This window comes from Lactuca virosa, chromosome 8 (assembly GCF_052849685.1).
Source record: "Lactuca virosa cultivar CGN04683 chromosome 8, Lactuca_virosa_CGN04683_v6, whole genome shotgun sequence".
NCBI lineage: Eukaryota > Viridiplantae > Streptophyta > Magnoliopsida > Asterales > Asteraceae > Lactuca > Lactuca virosa.
Genome location: NC_136433.1, coordinates 211,572,779 through 211,590,321, shown reverse-complemented (window position 1 = coordinate 211,590,321; position 17,543 = coordinate 211,572,779). Strand labels below are relative to the sequence as shown.

At 33.9% G+C, this 17,543-nt stretch overlaps 2 protein-coding genes across 2 annotated transcripts; one reads left to right on the top strand and one right to left on the bottom strand.

Annotated features, from left to right (window-relative positions):
• The first annotated feature begins 6,428 nt into the window (after nucleotides 1-6,428).
• Nucleotides 6,429-14,356, top strand: LOC145132583 (HEAT/U-box domain-containing protein). Its single transcript, XM_079067427.1, has 17 exons — nucleotides 6,429-6,500; nucleotides 6,586-6,660; nucleotides 6,762-6,879; nucleotides 7,119-7,181; nucleotides 7,285-7,362; nucleotides 7,462-7,553; nucleotides 7,695-7,797; nucleotides 7,934-8,086; nucleotides 8,187-8,836; nucleotides 8,962-9,352; nucleotides 9,451-9,887; nucleotides 9,978-10,698; nucleotides 10,781-11,447; nucleotides 11,534-12,552; nucleotides 12,680-13,150; nucleotides 13,668-13,898; nucleotides 13,977-14,356. Exons 2-17 carry the CDS (start codon nucleotides 6,605-6,607, stop codon nucleotides 14,202-14,204), a joined length of 5,478 nt encoding a protein of 1,825 aa, XP_078923553.1. The 5' UTR covers nucleotides 6,429-6,500; nucleotides 6,586-6,604; the 3' UTR covers nucleotides 14,205-14,356.
• An 85-nt stretch (nucleotides 14,357-14,441) lies between these two features.
• LOC145132584 (LURP-one-like protein (DUF567)) lies at nucleotides 14,442-16,007 on the bottom strand. The gene is made up of 3 exons (XM_079067428.1): nucleotides 15,629-16,007; nucleotides 15,092-15,298; nucleotides 14,442-14,650 (listed from the first exon to the last, which is right to left on the bottom strand). The coding sequence occupies exons 1-3, from the start codon at nucleotides 15,947-15,949 to the stop codon at nucleotides 14,504-14,506; spliced, it is 675 nt and encodes a 224-aa protein (XP_078923554.1). The 5' UTR covers nucleotides 15,950-16,007; the 3' UTR covers nucleotides 14,442-14,503.
• Between the last annotated feature and the right edge of the window lie 1,536 nt (nucleotides 16,008-17,543).

Here is a 17,543-nt window from a genome sequence, read left to right as displayed (position 1 = left end):
CCAAAAACCTCGAAAATATGCTGTCTGGGGCTCCTACTCGTCGAGTGTACCAACCTACTCGCCGAGTAGGATGATTTTCTTCATGGACTCGGCGAGTTCATCAGTGGACTCGGCGAGTCCAGTGCCCAGAATGCCCGAAATTCGACTTTTTCAGCATTTTTCAGCAATTTGCATCAAGTATAATTGAAAACAAGCCTAGGCTCTGATACCACTGTTGGGTTTTGAGCATTCTAACACTCCTAAGTGTACATGCAACCCTAAATACCTTGGATCTATGTTTTCTCTATTATACATGCAAATATGATTATCCAAGGTATTATCCTAACTAGCATACCAAAACATTGATACTAGGATAATAAAATAGATAGAATACATACCTTGTTGTTGTTGCTTGACTCCATGAAGCTTGAGAGCCTAGTGCCCCAAGTGTGACACCTCAAATGGTTCACACAACATCATGAACTCTTGGAATAACCATGAGAAGAAGACATACATGTTCAAATTGGCTAGCCCTCAAAATATGTATCACTAGTGCCAATTTCTTGAACTATAGGGGTTCTTATATAGTGTGGCTATTAGGGTTACACCATGTAACTCATGACTTTACCCATTCCTTATGCTCCATGGGTTTTAACCTCCATGGAGTATCCATGGATCACCACATGGGTTAAACCCAACATAAAGGAATCTTGGATCATAAGCCCACATATATAAGAATGAATGATTTACACAATCAATCCCTATATATTTAATTAGTCTCTTTTTGATCACTAAATTAAGTCCAAATTAATTCTTGATCAATACTAATTAAATAACATGATTTCATATTAATATATTATTACTTATAATATATTAATAAACCATAAATAACCTTCTCTCAAAAGTCCATCCTAACAAATTGTCCTGATGATATGCAACCCAAATGGACCATGCTACTCTCGGGTCGAATACATACCAATAATAGTTATGGGCTTAGACACCTAATCCAACAGATGGGTCATGGGTGATGAGGTTTGTGGGTGATAGTTGGTTTGTGGTGGTTGTGGGTGGTGATAGGGTGGTGGTGGGTGGTTACGATTAAGGGTGGTGGTTATGATGGGTGGTGGGTGGGTGGGTGGTGGTGGTGTTGATGAGTGGGTGATGACGGGTGGTGGTGATGGATGCTAGTGGCATGTGGTGAGGTTTAGTGGTGGTGGTGGTGATAGGTGGTGGGTGGTGATTTTGGTAGTTAAGGATGATGTTGGTGGGTGTTGGTTGGTGGTAGAGATGGTGGTTGTGGGTGATGATGGTGGTGGTAGGGTGATGGTGATGGGTGGTGATTTTGGTAGTTAAGGATGATGTTGGTGGGTGTTGGTTGGTGGTAGAGATGGTGGTTGTGGGTGATGATGGTGGTGGTAAGGTGATGGTGATGGGTGGTGGTTGAGGCGGGTAATGGTGATGGGTGGTGGTGGTGATGGATGATGGTGGTAGGTGGTCGTTTTGGTGGGTGATGGGTGTGGTGGTGGCAGGTGGTGGTGATGGGTAGTGGAGGCGGGGTGGTGGTGGTAGGTGGTGGATGTAGGTGGTGGTTAATGGTAGTGGTGGTGATGGTGGATGGGGTGTTGGTTGTGGGTGGTGATGATAGGTAGGTTCAAATGTTTCTCACGTCTATTGTGTGGTAGAATGCACCAATAGAAATTTAATATTAATTATATGTATATTAAATGCTATCCATACTTATAACTCATTTTTATGGAAACTAATTAAATTCATCATTAATGTCAACAATAATATTCTTTCAGAATGAATTCATATCTAGAATAATGAGAGTGTATTCCAACAGAAGGAGAGTGTATTCTAATAGAATACACTCTCGTTCTTCATATTCCATGCAACTTTATTGTATTTTAAGTGAGTGAGTCTTGAAACAAAATACGAACTCATATATAAAAACCTAAATGCGAATTCATTTTGAAAGAATATTATTGCTGACATTAATGACGGATTTAATTAGTTTCCATAAAAAGAGAATTATAATTATGAATATCATTTAATATACATATAATTATGGAAATCATTTAATATCTATATTTATTTAATTAAATAATTATTTAATTTACTAAATTTTTATTGGTGCATTCTAGCACACAATAAATGTAAGAAACAAAATAACCTAACCCTATATATATATATATATATATATATATATATATATATATATATATATATATATATATATCCTCTCTAATAAATGAAATTTTTTTTTCATTTGTCACACTCTCATTGAAATTGCCAAATATCATTTTGTGGTTGTTTTGAATTTTTTTCCACATGTCATTTTATGAGTTTTTCTATTTTATTTAATTTCATATAATATTTTAATGAAATAATTGCAATAAATGTAGTAATAAATGAATATTAATTTCACTAATAAACTTAACTTTTAATTTAAAATTTTCCAAATTAAAGCTCATTAATTTTTTTTATTTAAATTATTTGTTTAAATTTAAAAGATAAAAAACATTTCCATTGTAATAAATAATTATTTTTCTTGTTTCTTTAAAATTCGAAGTTATCAAATATTTTGACCTTTATATTAATTTTTTTTAATTAATCCATGTAATACATGGATTTCACAACTAATGTGTGTATATATATATATATATATATATATATATATATATATATATATATATATATATATATATATATATATATATATATATATATATATATAGGGTTGAGATCGGTTGAGAACTCATAGTTTTCCGAGAACCCGAGAACTAAAAGTGGAGCGTTGGATCAAAAGTAATTCATTAAGGACATGATCGTCATCTTACCAATCTCATTTAATGTTTAATTTTTTTGTGTTATTTAATATATTAATATAAATGTTTAAAAATTTACATCATAAATCAAATTTTCATATTTTTTTAAAAATAATATTTTTTTTTCGTTTTTTTTAAGAAAAAATACAGATTTTTTAATTCCTTATAGAATACAAGAATTTTTGAAAAAAAATTGAAAAAAATATTTTTTTTAAATGCAATTTTTTCAAAAAACAACAATTTTTTCAAAAACAGCAATTTTTTTTAAAAAAAAAACTGTATTTTTTTTTTCAAAAAAACTGCAATTTTCTTAAAAAAACTGCATTTTTTTAAAAAAAATTGGAACTTTTTTTAAAAAACTGCATTTTTAAATAAAAAAACTGCAAGTTTTTTAAAGAAAGTTACATTTTTTTCAAAAAAAAAAACTTTATTTAAAAAAAACTGCATTTTTATTAAAAAGTAAATTTTTAGGTGCATATATGCATATTTTTTCAAATGCGTATATGTATATTTCTTATACTATAGTATTCATAAGTAAATCACAACAAATCTCATTTTTATTAATTAATCTATAAACATAATAGTACAAGTATTTTATTCGATACAATATAAAATATAAAAAATAAAAAATGCTACAAATTTCAAAGCATTTTCATGTCTTCGCGTCAATATTTCCTTATTTTTTCTTCAATTTATCATTTTTCACCTCTTCAATATTCACCACGATTTCTTCTAAATCTACAAGAAAATTAAAAAAAAAATGATTAATGCGAAAACACTCACAAAAATACATATGTGATTTTCATGTGATTAACATATGAATCACATCCAATTCACATATGAATCACATTTACATATGACATCATATGTAAATTACATGCGATTCACATATGATTTACATGTGAATCAAATGTGATTTACATATGAATCAAATGTGATTCACATGTGAATCAAATGTGATTCACATATGAATCACATGTGATTTACATGTGAATCACATGTTACCAAATGGACAACTATTTATCCTAAGTTGTTTCTAAGCTCCTAGAGTACAACAAGCAAATATAACAAAAAAAAAAAACAGATTGTGAATTATAAAAAAAAACATATATGGTATAAGGAAAACAATTGGAAGGGAGTTTCAAACACTTATATCAGTGTATTCTAAAAATTAGATATATGATATAAGAAATGATATATCTGTAATGAGATATTTTATATCACAATTCAAATGATTTTTATAGATAATACAATTGATTTAACTTTATTTCACTTTTTCACTAACAATACAGTTATCAAATTATTATAGCTAATAGTATAGTCATAAAAATAAAAACTAAAATATGTTATGACATTTTTTCAAAACAAACTGTAGTTTGGAAATACAACAGTAAAATGCAAAAATTAATGAATACGCACTTAAAAAATGACTCTGGTTTAGACATATATTTTAATGATTTACTATGACTTTTGTTTGGTTATACTCTATCACCTCATCCCATGTGCTTTTTAGCCATTAAAAGAAGCTTCGGATGTGATGAGTTGAAAATCTCTAGTTATTCAATCATGATGCTAACCTCTTTTTCAGAAAATTGATCCACAGTACTCTATATTTGAAGAAATTACTGAACTTTAATTTCTATAACTTCAAAGGTAAAACTAGAATTCTAGACTATTACTTACAAATTGTTTTTAAAAATAAAATTATGTTCATAGTTAAATCAATCTGGTAGCATTAAAGAAACTAAAAAAAAAATCATTCGAATAAGAATCACAATAATTTAATAACCATGAAACACATTGAATTACGTGCATTTAGAAGACATGTTCTCAATTTCGAAACTAAACTCTCACTTTTACCGATTGGATACGATTCAAAATAAACTACATTCTCAATTTAAATCAAATTCATTTATAACTAGCCAATGCATTTTTAAATCATTGCAGAAACTAAAGTATATTGAGTGATTAATTGAATGAGCTAACCTTTGATGAGTGTGAACACATTTTTGTCAGTCGGTCGCTACACTAATCATTGCAGAAGAAGAGATCTCTAGTGGTGTCTGTTCTAAATATGTGGAGGTGAATACATGAACAAGTGGAAGAGATAAGTCGTCGACGAATTCAGATAAAAATGGAATCGTAAACATGAATAGAAATTCTGCAATGCTTGCTAATTGAATGATTCTCTTGTATTTCGAGGAATCACATTTTAAAATACAACATTAATGATCGACGATAATGAAGCTTGGATCGTTGGAGGATTTTAGATTTCATATAAATTGAAGATTACCGGTGATGAAGTTGGATAGATTGTTGATCCAGTTCTGGAGACGGTAAGCAGACGTCAAGGAAGAACGTGAGCGATGATGCCGACACCATAAAGGTGTTGTGAAGATCGATTCTAGGGCAATGATGATCGGAAAGAGTACAACTCGTTACAGATTAACAGCGACGGATTTGTGATCGTCTTCAGAAGAAACAATTGATCCGAGGAAAGGAAGGGAAAAATCCAAGATCGATCGAAAAATCTACGATCGAGCACGCCGGAGGTGATGTGGACACAAAGCAGATCTTCCCGGAGACGGCGGAGGAAAGAAAAACGGTACCGGCGACGCTTGATTCACTGCATCGATTTGGATGAACGATTTGAATTAGCGAGAAGGAATCTTCGTGTGCAAGTGTGTGTATGTTTGATACGAGAGAGACTCAATTTTTTAATTTGGGGAAACAATTTGATTTTTAGGGGCTTAATTTTTAGGATATATTTGTTCGTACCGATATTACCCCTAAGATCACATTTGCAAAAACCTAATATACCACTAAATTTAGTTATATTTACAAAGTATGCCACTAATGATCTAATCCGTTCAAAAAATTGATCCAACGTTCCACTTTTAGTTTTCGGGTTCTCGGGAAACTATGGGTTCTCAAATGATCATTCCTCTCTCTCTCTCTCTCTCTCTCTATATATATATATATATATATATATATATATATATATATATATATATATATATATATATATATATATATATAAGATGTTTACAAAAAATATCTTCTCGCCTATAGACGTTGGTCCATGTATTTTTTTTTTTTTGGAGAAGTTTTGACATTTGTGGTCTTTTAAAAAATAATCAATCTACAAGAACTCAATACATAAATGTTTTCCAATCTAAAGACATGTGCTGAAAAAGAGTTTTTCATAAAAAAAACAAAAACAAAAACCACTTAAGACTGTAGTTTTTATCTTTTCCATTTGAGCCATGCAAGCCCTTGGATGTATTTTGAGTTAAATCTAGATTTATGGTTATCGTTCACGTCGAAAACACACACAACCTATACGATAACGATAACGATAGCGGCTATCCTCCTGATAGCCTTGTAAAAGTTTGTATATATTGTTTAGGTACCATTTATTGAGAATGTATTCGACACATATAATCATTGAAAACGTTTATGAAATAAAACTTGTTAATTAACAAACAAATTAAATAAAATCTTTTTATATAGTTTTTTTTTTTTCAAATTAATTTTTTTTTGTTCCATTGAAAAAACTATTGATGCTCTTAGCCCTAGCTAATGATGGGTCATACCGTACAGAACTAGGACCGATTCGTTTCCTGCTTGCCTTGCTTTGCTTCGTTTGGCTTCGCTTGGCTTCGATCGTCTCTGTTTTTTCTCCCCAATTCTGTCAGTCTAATAATAATCTCATCACATCGTTTTCGCCATAAGTTCCGCCATTAATATATAAGTTTCTAACAAAAAGGGAATCCAGGTTTGTTCGTCATAAGAAGATGGGTAGACAGAAGGGAGAGGCAGCAAGAAGCAAAGCTCGTCCTTCCAGCAGCAGGCAATTAGAAACTTGACTCTCTTTCCTTCACAAGAAGATACGCGCACATGTTTTGTTTAATTTTGTTTTAAATTAATGATTTTGAAATCGATTGATTGCAGTTTAGCAGCTTCGCTGCTACCATCAGGTGCTACAGCTGTTGGATTTGGGGGTTACGTCGGAAGTTCACGAATTGATACTTCTACACCGATAACCCAAGACGCTGATTCTCTTTTCTTGGTATTTCAAGTTCCTTTTCCTCCCTTTTCTGATGTACACCAGTATTTAAGTTTCAGAAGTTCAAAATTTTAGATACAAATGAATATGAAGTCAACTGCAGCTGTGAGATATGGAATTCAGTAACATTGATTTGTCCCAGAAAAGACCTAAGAAATAATCTACAGTTTAACTATGGATGTCAATTGGATTAAAATTAACTACATACATAATGATTTGTGAACTGTAAAACTGTTATGTAGGACATAGATGGTGAATTGGCACAACATCTGAAGAGACTTGCCAGAAAAGATCCAACCACAAAGGTAACACACCATGATCTATGGATAATTTGTTCACTAATTCATTCTGTTACTTGTTACAAATATTGACTTTCTTTTTGTGATACCCCATTTCATGGTTCTACAGCTGAAGGCTTTGACAACTTTGTCTACACTGCTTAAGCAAAAAACTGCAAAGGATGTATCACCAATTATTCCTCAATGGGTATGTTAAATCTGGTCATTACTCATTAATATCATGTTACCTTTAGCTGATGAAGTTTTAATTTGTTTTTTGATTTGACACATGTGTTTTGTGGTTTAGGCATTTGAATACAAGAAGCTCTTGTTGGACTACAACAGGGAGGTTCGCAGAGCTACTCATGAGACAATGGCTACTCTTGTCAGCACTGTTGGGTTCGAGCTTACTTTATGTTCATTAGAATAATGAATATGTATACATTAACATGTTTTAGCTATAAATTATATTCACCATTTTTGTTTTTTGTTATTTTGTTACTTATTGGTGGCTTTCTTTCTTCATTGTAACAATTATAGGAGAGAATTGGCTCCACATTTGAAGTCTTTGATGGGTCCTTGGTGGTTTTCTCAGTTTGATGCAGTTCATGAAGTTTCACAAGCTGCAAAAAGATCATTCCAGGTTACATATGCAAAAAAATAACACCTTCATGTCAAAAGTCGAAACCTTTAAAATTAACTTAAATAGATATGCCTCTTGCTCTGTTTTTTTTTTTTTGTTTCCACTTCTTTCAAGCTTACTCTTTACTCCAAAACAGGCTGCATTTCCTGTACAAGAGAAAAGATTGGATGCTCTAATGTTATGTACAGATGATGTGTTTATGTATTTGGAAGAGAATTTGAAGCTCACTCCCCAAAGTATGTCTGATAAAGCAGTTGCTTTAGATGAGCTACAAGAGATGCATCAACAGGTATGCATCATAAGTCATAACCAAAGTACCAAACATACCCCTAAGCTTAAGAACTGTGTTTATAGTTATTAGTTGACCACATATTGTCCATTGACTACAGGTTATTTCATCATCCTTACTATCATTGGCTACACTCCTTGATATTCTCACAAACGAAAAACACGCTTCAGAAAACTCAAATTCTGAACTAAAACACGCCCTCAAAGCAAGATCAACTGCAATATCTCATGCTGAAAAGTTAATTTCAGTTCATAAATGTTTCATGGAGTTTCTTAAATCCTCAAGTCCTGCTATCCGATCAGCTACATACTCACTTATCAGAAGTTATATCAAAAACATTCCTCATGCTCTAAATGAAGCAAATATAAAAACTCTATCACCTTCAATACTTGGTGCATTTCAAGAAAAGGATCCCACGTGTCATTCTTCAATGTGGGAAGCAATACTACTTTTTTCTAGAAGGTTCCCTGAGAGTTGGAATACTTTGAGTGTTCAGAAAATTGTGCTTAATCGGTTTTGGAGCTTTTTAAGAAATGGTTGCTTTGGATCGCGACAAGTGTCATATCCAGCTTTAGTTTTGTTTTTGGATTGTGTGCCTGATAAGGCGATAACAAAGGATAAATTTTTTTTAGAATTTTTTCAGAGTTTTTGGGGGGGAAAAGTTCATTCAGAGTCCTCAAATGCTGATCAATTGGTGTTTTTTAAGTCATACTGTGAATGTTTTCTCTGGGCATTAGAAAATGCTGAAAGGTGAGTTGTTTTCTTGAATTTTCAAATATTGAAGTGTTAAAAACCTACCCTTTCAACTCTAGAATATGACATTAAAGAGTTTTTTGGAAGTTGCTATTAACTCACTCTGTTACTTTTCACATCAGATATTGTGAAGGATTAGAAGCTATCCATCAATTTCAGCATACCCTTGTGGATGAAGTGTTAATAAAGTTATTATGGCATGACTACCTCATGGTTCCAGTCTCCAGGCAGTTGACCAACATTGACCACATCCAAGAATTTGGAAAATGCATTACTGAGATCCTTTCCAGCTTATTTTCTCTAAATCCCAATCTTTTATCATCCTTTTGCTCAACATTTGAAGAGAATTGTCTAAATGCATTTCAACAAACTGAAAACAGTGAAAACATAGAGAAAATCATCAGATTTTTGTTGTTAGTTGACAAACATGCTGTGCAAAAAGGTGACTCATGGCCCTTATCGTATCTAGTGGGCCCCATGTTGCCCAAATCTTTCAAGCTAATCCAAACCATTGTAAGTTGATATTATTTCATTTCATCAACTACTTTTAACTCTATCCAATTTGGAATTAATCAATCATCATAAAGTTAATTTCTTGATAATGGTTTTAGGATTCTTCAAATGCTGTGAAATTTATGGTGGTTGCTGTTTCAACATTTGGACCACGTAAGGTTGTTCAAGAAATTGTGCAAGAACAAAATAAAGATATGAACTTGAAGCAGTTTTTGCAATATTATAAGGACATTTTTGTCCCTTGGTGTTTGCAAACAAATAGCTCCTCCATTTTGGCTAGATTGGATCTCTTGCTTGCATTACTAGATGATGAGTGTTTTTCAGAGCAATGGGATAGTATAGTTTTACATGCCACTGGAATCCATGATTCCGATCATACTTTGGTATTGACACTTCTCATGGAGAAAACAAGAGAAGAAATTATAAAGAGGAAAGTGGACCCCAACAACTGGCATCACGAGCTTCTTGATTCTACTGCTCTTTTGATTAGTCATTCTTCTCCCCCCTTTGGATCTTCCAATGCACGATTTATTCGGTGGGTAATTATGTCTTTTTGCATCTATGACATTATTTTACTCTTTCAACTTCCCTAACTCTTCTTTTTTCATATTTGATTATATCTTAGTGCTGTTCTTGGAGGCATAACAGAAGAGGATCAAATCATCTTATTAAGTGAGAACACATCAATCTTGATTTTTGAAGAAATCTTCCAAAAGTTACAAACTTTCATTCAGACTTCCAACTTCACTTGGGTCAGAAACGCCATTTCATTGCTAAATGTTGAAAAACACGTAACAATCAAAGAACATGAAAGCGTACTTGAAATAGCCACTTTTTCATTGGAAGTTCTCAAAGGCACCTTTTTCAGATTAAAATCTCTTACCCAAAATCCACACTTACTTCCATCCATTTTGGCTGTGTTATTTGTCATCGATTGGGAGCATGCCATGTCATCCGTGTTCTATGACGGAGTTGATGACGTGGCATACGCTAAAGTCGTGGATCGAATCGATTTTTGTAAATCTGTGCATGATTATCGTTGTGAGATGAATACTTATTTTAAGACTTTGAGCTTAGATTGTAGGAGAGTATTGGGTGGTATGCTGGTGCAGGTGATACGGTGGGGTGTAGTTAATGAAGAAAAGTTAGATGTTGATAAAGTCACTTCTCTTGGATGCCTTTTTGTTTTAGAGGTTTTGGATAGTTTTTGTGAAGGGCAAATTGAGGAACAAATGTTGTTAGATGAGCTTTTGAAGAAGGATGATTCTTGGCCTTTGTGGATCGTTCCTGATATTAAAAATGGACAAAGATCGGGTGCTTTGAAAGTCGATATCGTTTCTTCCAATGTGAGTAAATGACCATTTTACCCTTCTGTCTAAAATTGATACTAAATAATAAATAACAAATAACTATTTATTGTTTTTGCAGGTGTCTGAGTGTCACCAAATGGCCACTTTTGTTGACAAGCTTATATCAAAACTCGGTATTTCGCGAGTTATTGCAGGTATCGATGACGTGGCGCCACGTCATCCTCCTTACCCACGTGCTTGGCTTGCAGCTGAGATGCTATGCACATGGAAATGGGATAATGGTAGTGCTTTAAGCTCGTTTTTACCTTCATTGATTCAATACACAAAGTATCAAGATTTGTGTTTTACAAACAACTTATTCGACCCCATTGTCCAAATTTTACTCGATGGTGCTCTTGAAAAAACAATAAAAAAGTTGAGTTTTTTCGGTATTTATCCGGCCCCACATGATGAATTGGATGATATTGAAGAAGTGTTTGTGAGAAGTCTTGTGGGGATACTAAATATACTTTTTGGGGGTAATATTTGGGGAAAAGAGAAAGCTTTTGGACTTTTTAATCTGCTTGTGGATAGACTTTTTGTAGGTGAAGACATAAACTTAGATTGTTTAAAGATACTTCCTGTAGTTATGAGTGTCCTTATTGGACCATTGAGTTCTCAAGATAATGAATCTGGAAATGACGAAAATGACCCTTTGAAGGGAAACCAAATAAATGATATAATCAAAGGATGGCTCGAGAGAATTCGTTCTTTCCCATCTTTGAACACATGGGAATCAGGAGAAGGTAACTGAGTAACTGACTCATCCATCGCCTACACTTTTCCTTTTTTGCCCCTAGGACCTAAAAAAGTTTCCTACTTTTTTTTGCAGATATGGAAGATTGGTTTCATCTTGTGATATCATGCTACCCAATCAGACCAACAAAAGGAATGCAAGATTTTAAACCACAAAGACACATCAGCCAAATGGAACGAAATCTCCTCCTCAAGTTACTTCGGAATCAGCGATTCCATTCCGCCACTTACAATACCGTCAACAAACTTCCGGTTGTCCAAATGTTGTTATCAAAGCTAACCGTGGTTACAATCGGATACTGTTGGACAGAATTCAACGAAGAAGATTGGGAATTCCTTTTGTATAAATCAAGATGGTGGATTGAATCCTCTGTTGTCTCAATGGAGGAAATCGCCGAATCCGTGAACGACACAATCACCGGAACTTCCAATTCCAATTCCAATTCTGGTGTACCCGAGAATCTCCTGCGTATAGTTTCCGATTTCGATTCCGTTCCTTTAAAACTTGCAACAAATGCACTTATCGCATTCTCAATGTTCCGAGGGCTAATCGGGAAACAAATTACCGAAAATGAAAGTGATATGAATCCATTAAGAGCTGAGAAGTTTGATGCTATTAAAGATCGGATTCTAGAAGGTATTCTTCGGTTGTTCTTTTCAACGGGTGCAACCGAAGCCATAGCCGGTTCGTATTCTTCCGAGGGTTCTTTAGTCATTTCATCGAGTCGACTCGATGATGGTCACTTTTGGGAGTTGGTGGGTTCGAGTGTGGTTGACTCTTCGGTTCTTGCTAGGGATCGGGCTATAAAGTCTTTTGAAATTTGGGGGCTAAGTAAAGGAGCTGTGAGCTCGTTATATGCGATTTTATTTACGGAAAAACCGGTTCCATGTTTGCAGTATGCAGCTTATGTTATTCTTTCGAGTCAACCGGTTTCCGACTCGGCTTTTGTGATAGAAGACTCATCGAGTTCTTTAGATGAAACTGAAAAAGATCCTCATGATTTGAGTTTAACAGTTCGGTTGAGGGACGAAGTTTCAAGATTTCTTGAAAAACCATCTGAGATTGTTTATTTGGATCTAGTAGCCCCGGAAAGAGTAAGTCCATTAAAATGTTTTTTTATGCACAATACACTGTACACAGTACACAATACACAGTACACAGTATGCGGTGGGTGTGAGACAAGCGATGAAGTGTACTAATACATTGTAAAAAACTTTGCAGGTGAATGTTTTTCTTGCATGGTCATTATTAATATCACATTTACTCTCATCATCATCATCATCATCATCATTATCATCGCGCACAAGAGAGAAGTTGATTCAACACATACAAGACTCGTCAAATTCGACAATATTGGACTGCATATTCCAACACGTACCGCTAGAATTATGCACTGTGAACATAAAGAAGAAGCTTTCGGAACTTCCGGAAGGTATTGCTGAGGTGGCAGCCGCCGCCACGCGGGCAATCACAGACAGTTCAGTGCTTTTTGCTGTTGAGTCGCTTTGGCCTGTGGGCCCAGATGGAATGGCATCTTTTGCTGGTGCGATATATGGATTGATGTTAACAACTGTTCCTGCTTATGTTCGGGGATGGTTTAATGATATACGTGATCGTACTACTTCTTCTGCTATAGAGTCCTTCACTAGAGCATGGTGTAGCCCTCCTCTTATTACAAATGAATTGTCTCAGGTGTGTGTTAATTTTTTAATATGAAAAAAGTTTTCTAGGGCTGTTTTTTACGATGACATTGACGACAACGAGAAGGGTATTTACGTCTTTTGTACAGACGAGAGATCGAGATCGAGATCAAGAGCGAGTCCATGTCCCACCATGCTCAACCTTTTTGTGTGGAACAAAAAATTGAAATTTGTCTCATTGACATCTGTTATAGTCCCAGTCCAATGCCAACGCATGCCAAACACAGTACAATCTGTTCTGTCGACCTGTGTCGACAGAACAAGGTTGTTGGCATGCATTGGACTGGGACTAGGACTGATGTCAATAAGATAAATTTCAATTTTTTGTTCCACACAAAAAGGTTGAACATAGTGGGACATGGACTCGCTCTTGATCTCGATCTCTCATCTGTGCAAAAAACGTAAATACCCTTCTCATCGTTGTCAATGTCATCATAAAAAATAGCCCTAGATGAGTTGGGCTAAATAATAACATATGTTATTTGGAATCTTGGTTTTTGTTATTGTAGATCAAGAAAGCGAATCTTTGTGATGAGAATTTTTCGGTTAGTGTGAGCAAGTCTGTGAATGAGGTTGTTGCCACATATACAAAAGATGAAACGGGTATGGATTTGGTGATCCGTTTACCCGCATCTTATTCACTAAGACCAGTGGATGTGGAATGTACAAGAAGCCTTGGAATAAGTGAAGTCAAACAAAGGAAATGGTTGCTTTCAATGATGTCATTCGTTCGTAATCAAGTAAGTTGTTACACCACTTTTTTCCGACTTTCATAAGGGTAGATAAGTAATTTTGTTGTTATATAAATGTATGTGTAGAATGGAGCGTTAGCAGAAGCAATTGGAATATGGAAAAGCAATTTTGATAAGGAGTTTGAGGGTGTAGAAGAATGCCCAATATGTTACAGTGTGATTCATACAGCAAATCATAGTCTTCCTCGGCTTGCTTGTAGGACATGCAAGCATAAGTTCCATTCTGCTTGTTTGTACAAGTGGTTCTCCACTTCTCACAAATCTAATTGCCCATTGTGCCAATCTCCATTTTGATCATTATATTAATTTTCATTAGTTTTTATAAGTTATACGAGAGTTTTATTTTTTCGAAAGCTTACTTTTGTAATTAGGTTTTTGGACGTTTTGTTTGTTTCACATTTTTGAATTTGAATTTGAGTTGTTGAAATGAATTCCATTATGGTGTTTTTTGTTCCATCATCTAAAAATTTCACCATTTCTATTCGATGGGTTGGAAGCAAAAGACTAAAATACTTAAATACCCCTGATATATAACACAAATAATTTTACTCAATTGACATATATACAAGAATGTACAATTTATGCATTTATATTTAAATCCATAATTTTCGACCATAGAAAAATATAACAATCAAAGCTACAATAAAATCAGTATCCGCATATCCTGGAAATATTGTTACTCGGAATCTATTTCTTGCCACCACTACATTTTGGATCCCAAGCTTGTACATAAGACTAGTCTGCATAAAAAAAAAAACAATATTCATTTATAACATTTTTCAAGTGTATGTATTTTTATTTTTTAAAGTAAAATGCTCTAATAAACAAATATATGAAAGTATGTTGCGATTTATTATACATAGTTCTCATTAATTTGGTTATATTGTTATAGCATTTCTACTTTCATTTCTTTGTTACAACATTTTAGTTTGAAAATTTTACCCAATTATAGTGAAGTCATATACAAAACAACTTTTACTGTTATAATTGGGTAGATTTTTCAAATTCTTCAAAGTACTCATGACTTGGCAATATATTTGAAACATTTTCTTTAAATAATAACCAAGTGTGAATGAAATTGTTAAATGGAAGTACATTACTATTTCTTGCATTTAGCCTTTTAGTAATTTCTCATAAAGCCATGTCTGATTCTGAAACCTAATATATTGTGTGAAAAGTACCTGTGCTACTATGGAGTCGCCCTTATAAATGGTGCAGGATCTATGAAAGGGTGAACCTCTCATCTTGAAATCGGACTTGTTAGGGTTTCCATTATTAACAAACACTTGAAACTCCAGTCTCGTAAGCTTATTCCTTATTCTCTCCACTCTGAACATCAAATCCTTCTCTTCACTACCATCCTTCCTAAAACCCTGCCATGTCGATTTCTGCAAAACGAAAACTTAGGGCTTGAGATTGAAGACTATTATGAGACAATTACTCAATTATTAGTTTCTTGATCCAAATCCAAACCCAAATCCTCATTACTCAATTTGTTAACCACCAGGATAAGAATCGAAGATCACTTGACTTAAAATAATTTAATCTCATAAACAATCAAGGGAATCGGATGAATTGATCCGATTTAGCTTGATTAAAAAGTGCAGAATGATTCTACACTAAGCAAAGGAGACATGAAATGCTCTAATCACCGACAATCATTCAAACGACGATGCCAATGATTCAGATTTAGAATCCGGAGAGAGAAGAGAGCTAACCTGGTTACGAGCAATGGAAATGAGGGGATTTCCAGAAGAATCAGCAAGTAGACGCTTAAGAAACGTAGTAGGAGTGTTCAATCGAGGAGGAGGGTCAACGGAGAAGACTAAATTTGCAGAAGAATCGGTGAATCTGAGATTGGCAGCGTTGGAGGTCGTGATTGTGTTGTGTGGCTTCTTCTTCTTCTTGGAGACGAATAGATCTGTTGGGATGCCATCGGAGTTGGGTTGATAGGATCCCTGAGAATCATCCATTGGTATGTGAGATTTGATTTTCGTTTTTCTGTAGTTTGATTGCTTGAATGTTACTCCATTTGTCATGAACTCATATGATGTATGAACATCTCTAATTAAATACACGTATGTATATGAATTTGCCTATCTACTGTATTTATATAAGAAAATTTAGGCAAAGCTGAAAAATTGGTCCTGTGGTTTGAAAAAAAGAGAGTAAATTATACGAATGGTCCCTATGGTTTAGGGTAATTTGTGCGTTTGATCCCTAACTTTTTTTTTAACTTGGAATGTCCCTACTGTTTGTTTTTGCTACACGTTTGGTCCCTGTCTTACCTAAAAAGACTATTTTGCCCTTGATTTTTTAATTTATTTAAATAAACACACTCCCAACCTCACTCCCCTCACCTTACCCTACCTATCCCATCATTTTCCCTATTTAAATAATAGTCTTTTTAGGTAAGACAGAGACCAAGCGCGTAACAAAAACAAATAGAAGGGACCAAGCGCGTAACAAAAACAAACAGTAGGGACCTTCCGAGTTAAAAAAGTAAGTTAGGGACCAAACGCGCAAATTACCCCAAACCATAGGGACCATTCGTGTAATTTACTCAAAAAAAAAAGTCCAAAAAGTTTGCAAAAAAATAAAAGAAATTAAATATCCTCCTACTTTCATTCCTACATATCTTCCTACCCATTTGAAATGATGACAAATGTATTAAAGTATCATTAGTCTTATCCAAAGATAGGAAGATAAGTAGGAAGAAAATGTAAGAGGATATTTAATTTCTCAAAAAATAAATTCCAAAAAGTTTTAAATTGCATCCAGGTCCAAAATCAAAAAATTTCTTGTGGTTTTAGTCCTAAAAAAGTTAAAATGAATGTTTTTCTCTTTTACTTTCTTTTTTATATTTCTTTTGCTTTTTCTTATTATCCAAATAATTAAAAATAAATAATCGACCCACCCCATCTCTCTCTCTCTCTCTCTCTCTATATATATATATATATATATATATATATATATATATATATATATATATATATATATATATATATATAAATTTAACACCATCTTCCTCTTCATCATATTCTTAATCAGAAATTAAAAAAATTAAATACATCATCACCAATTTCATAACCTTGAAAAGTAACACTAAATCCTAAAACAAAACCAAAACCTACATTAACGAGATTAAGATTGAAACCCTGGATGACGATGAGGTTGTCTGAGATGAAGCATGTCTACTATGAAAAAACAGATAAAATTGTTCACATCTGCATCTGTAAAATGGTCGTAATTCTTGGAGACGATGTGATAAGTATCTCCATGATGGCCTGAAGTCATGACCTCGATGAATCCCTAAGCTCGTCGACATGCTTAAATGCCCCACCGAAATTGAACAACTGTATCTAAAACCTAGACAACTCTTTGGTTCAACTTTATACACCTCACCAATCGAATAGTCGTGTGCTCCAAATCAATATTCCATACCATAAACTACAACAATTTTCCATCAATTGAATTAACACCTAAAACGATAACCTATAACTATCAGATTGACCTGCACAAACCCTAGATGAATCTACAAAATGAAGAATGCTCATCTGCAAGTAGGGGTGTAAATGAGTCGAGCCGAGCCCGAACATACCCAAGCTCGACTCGAGATCGTTTATATTCATA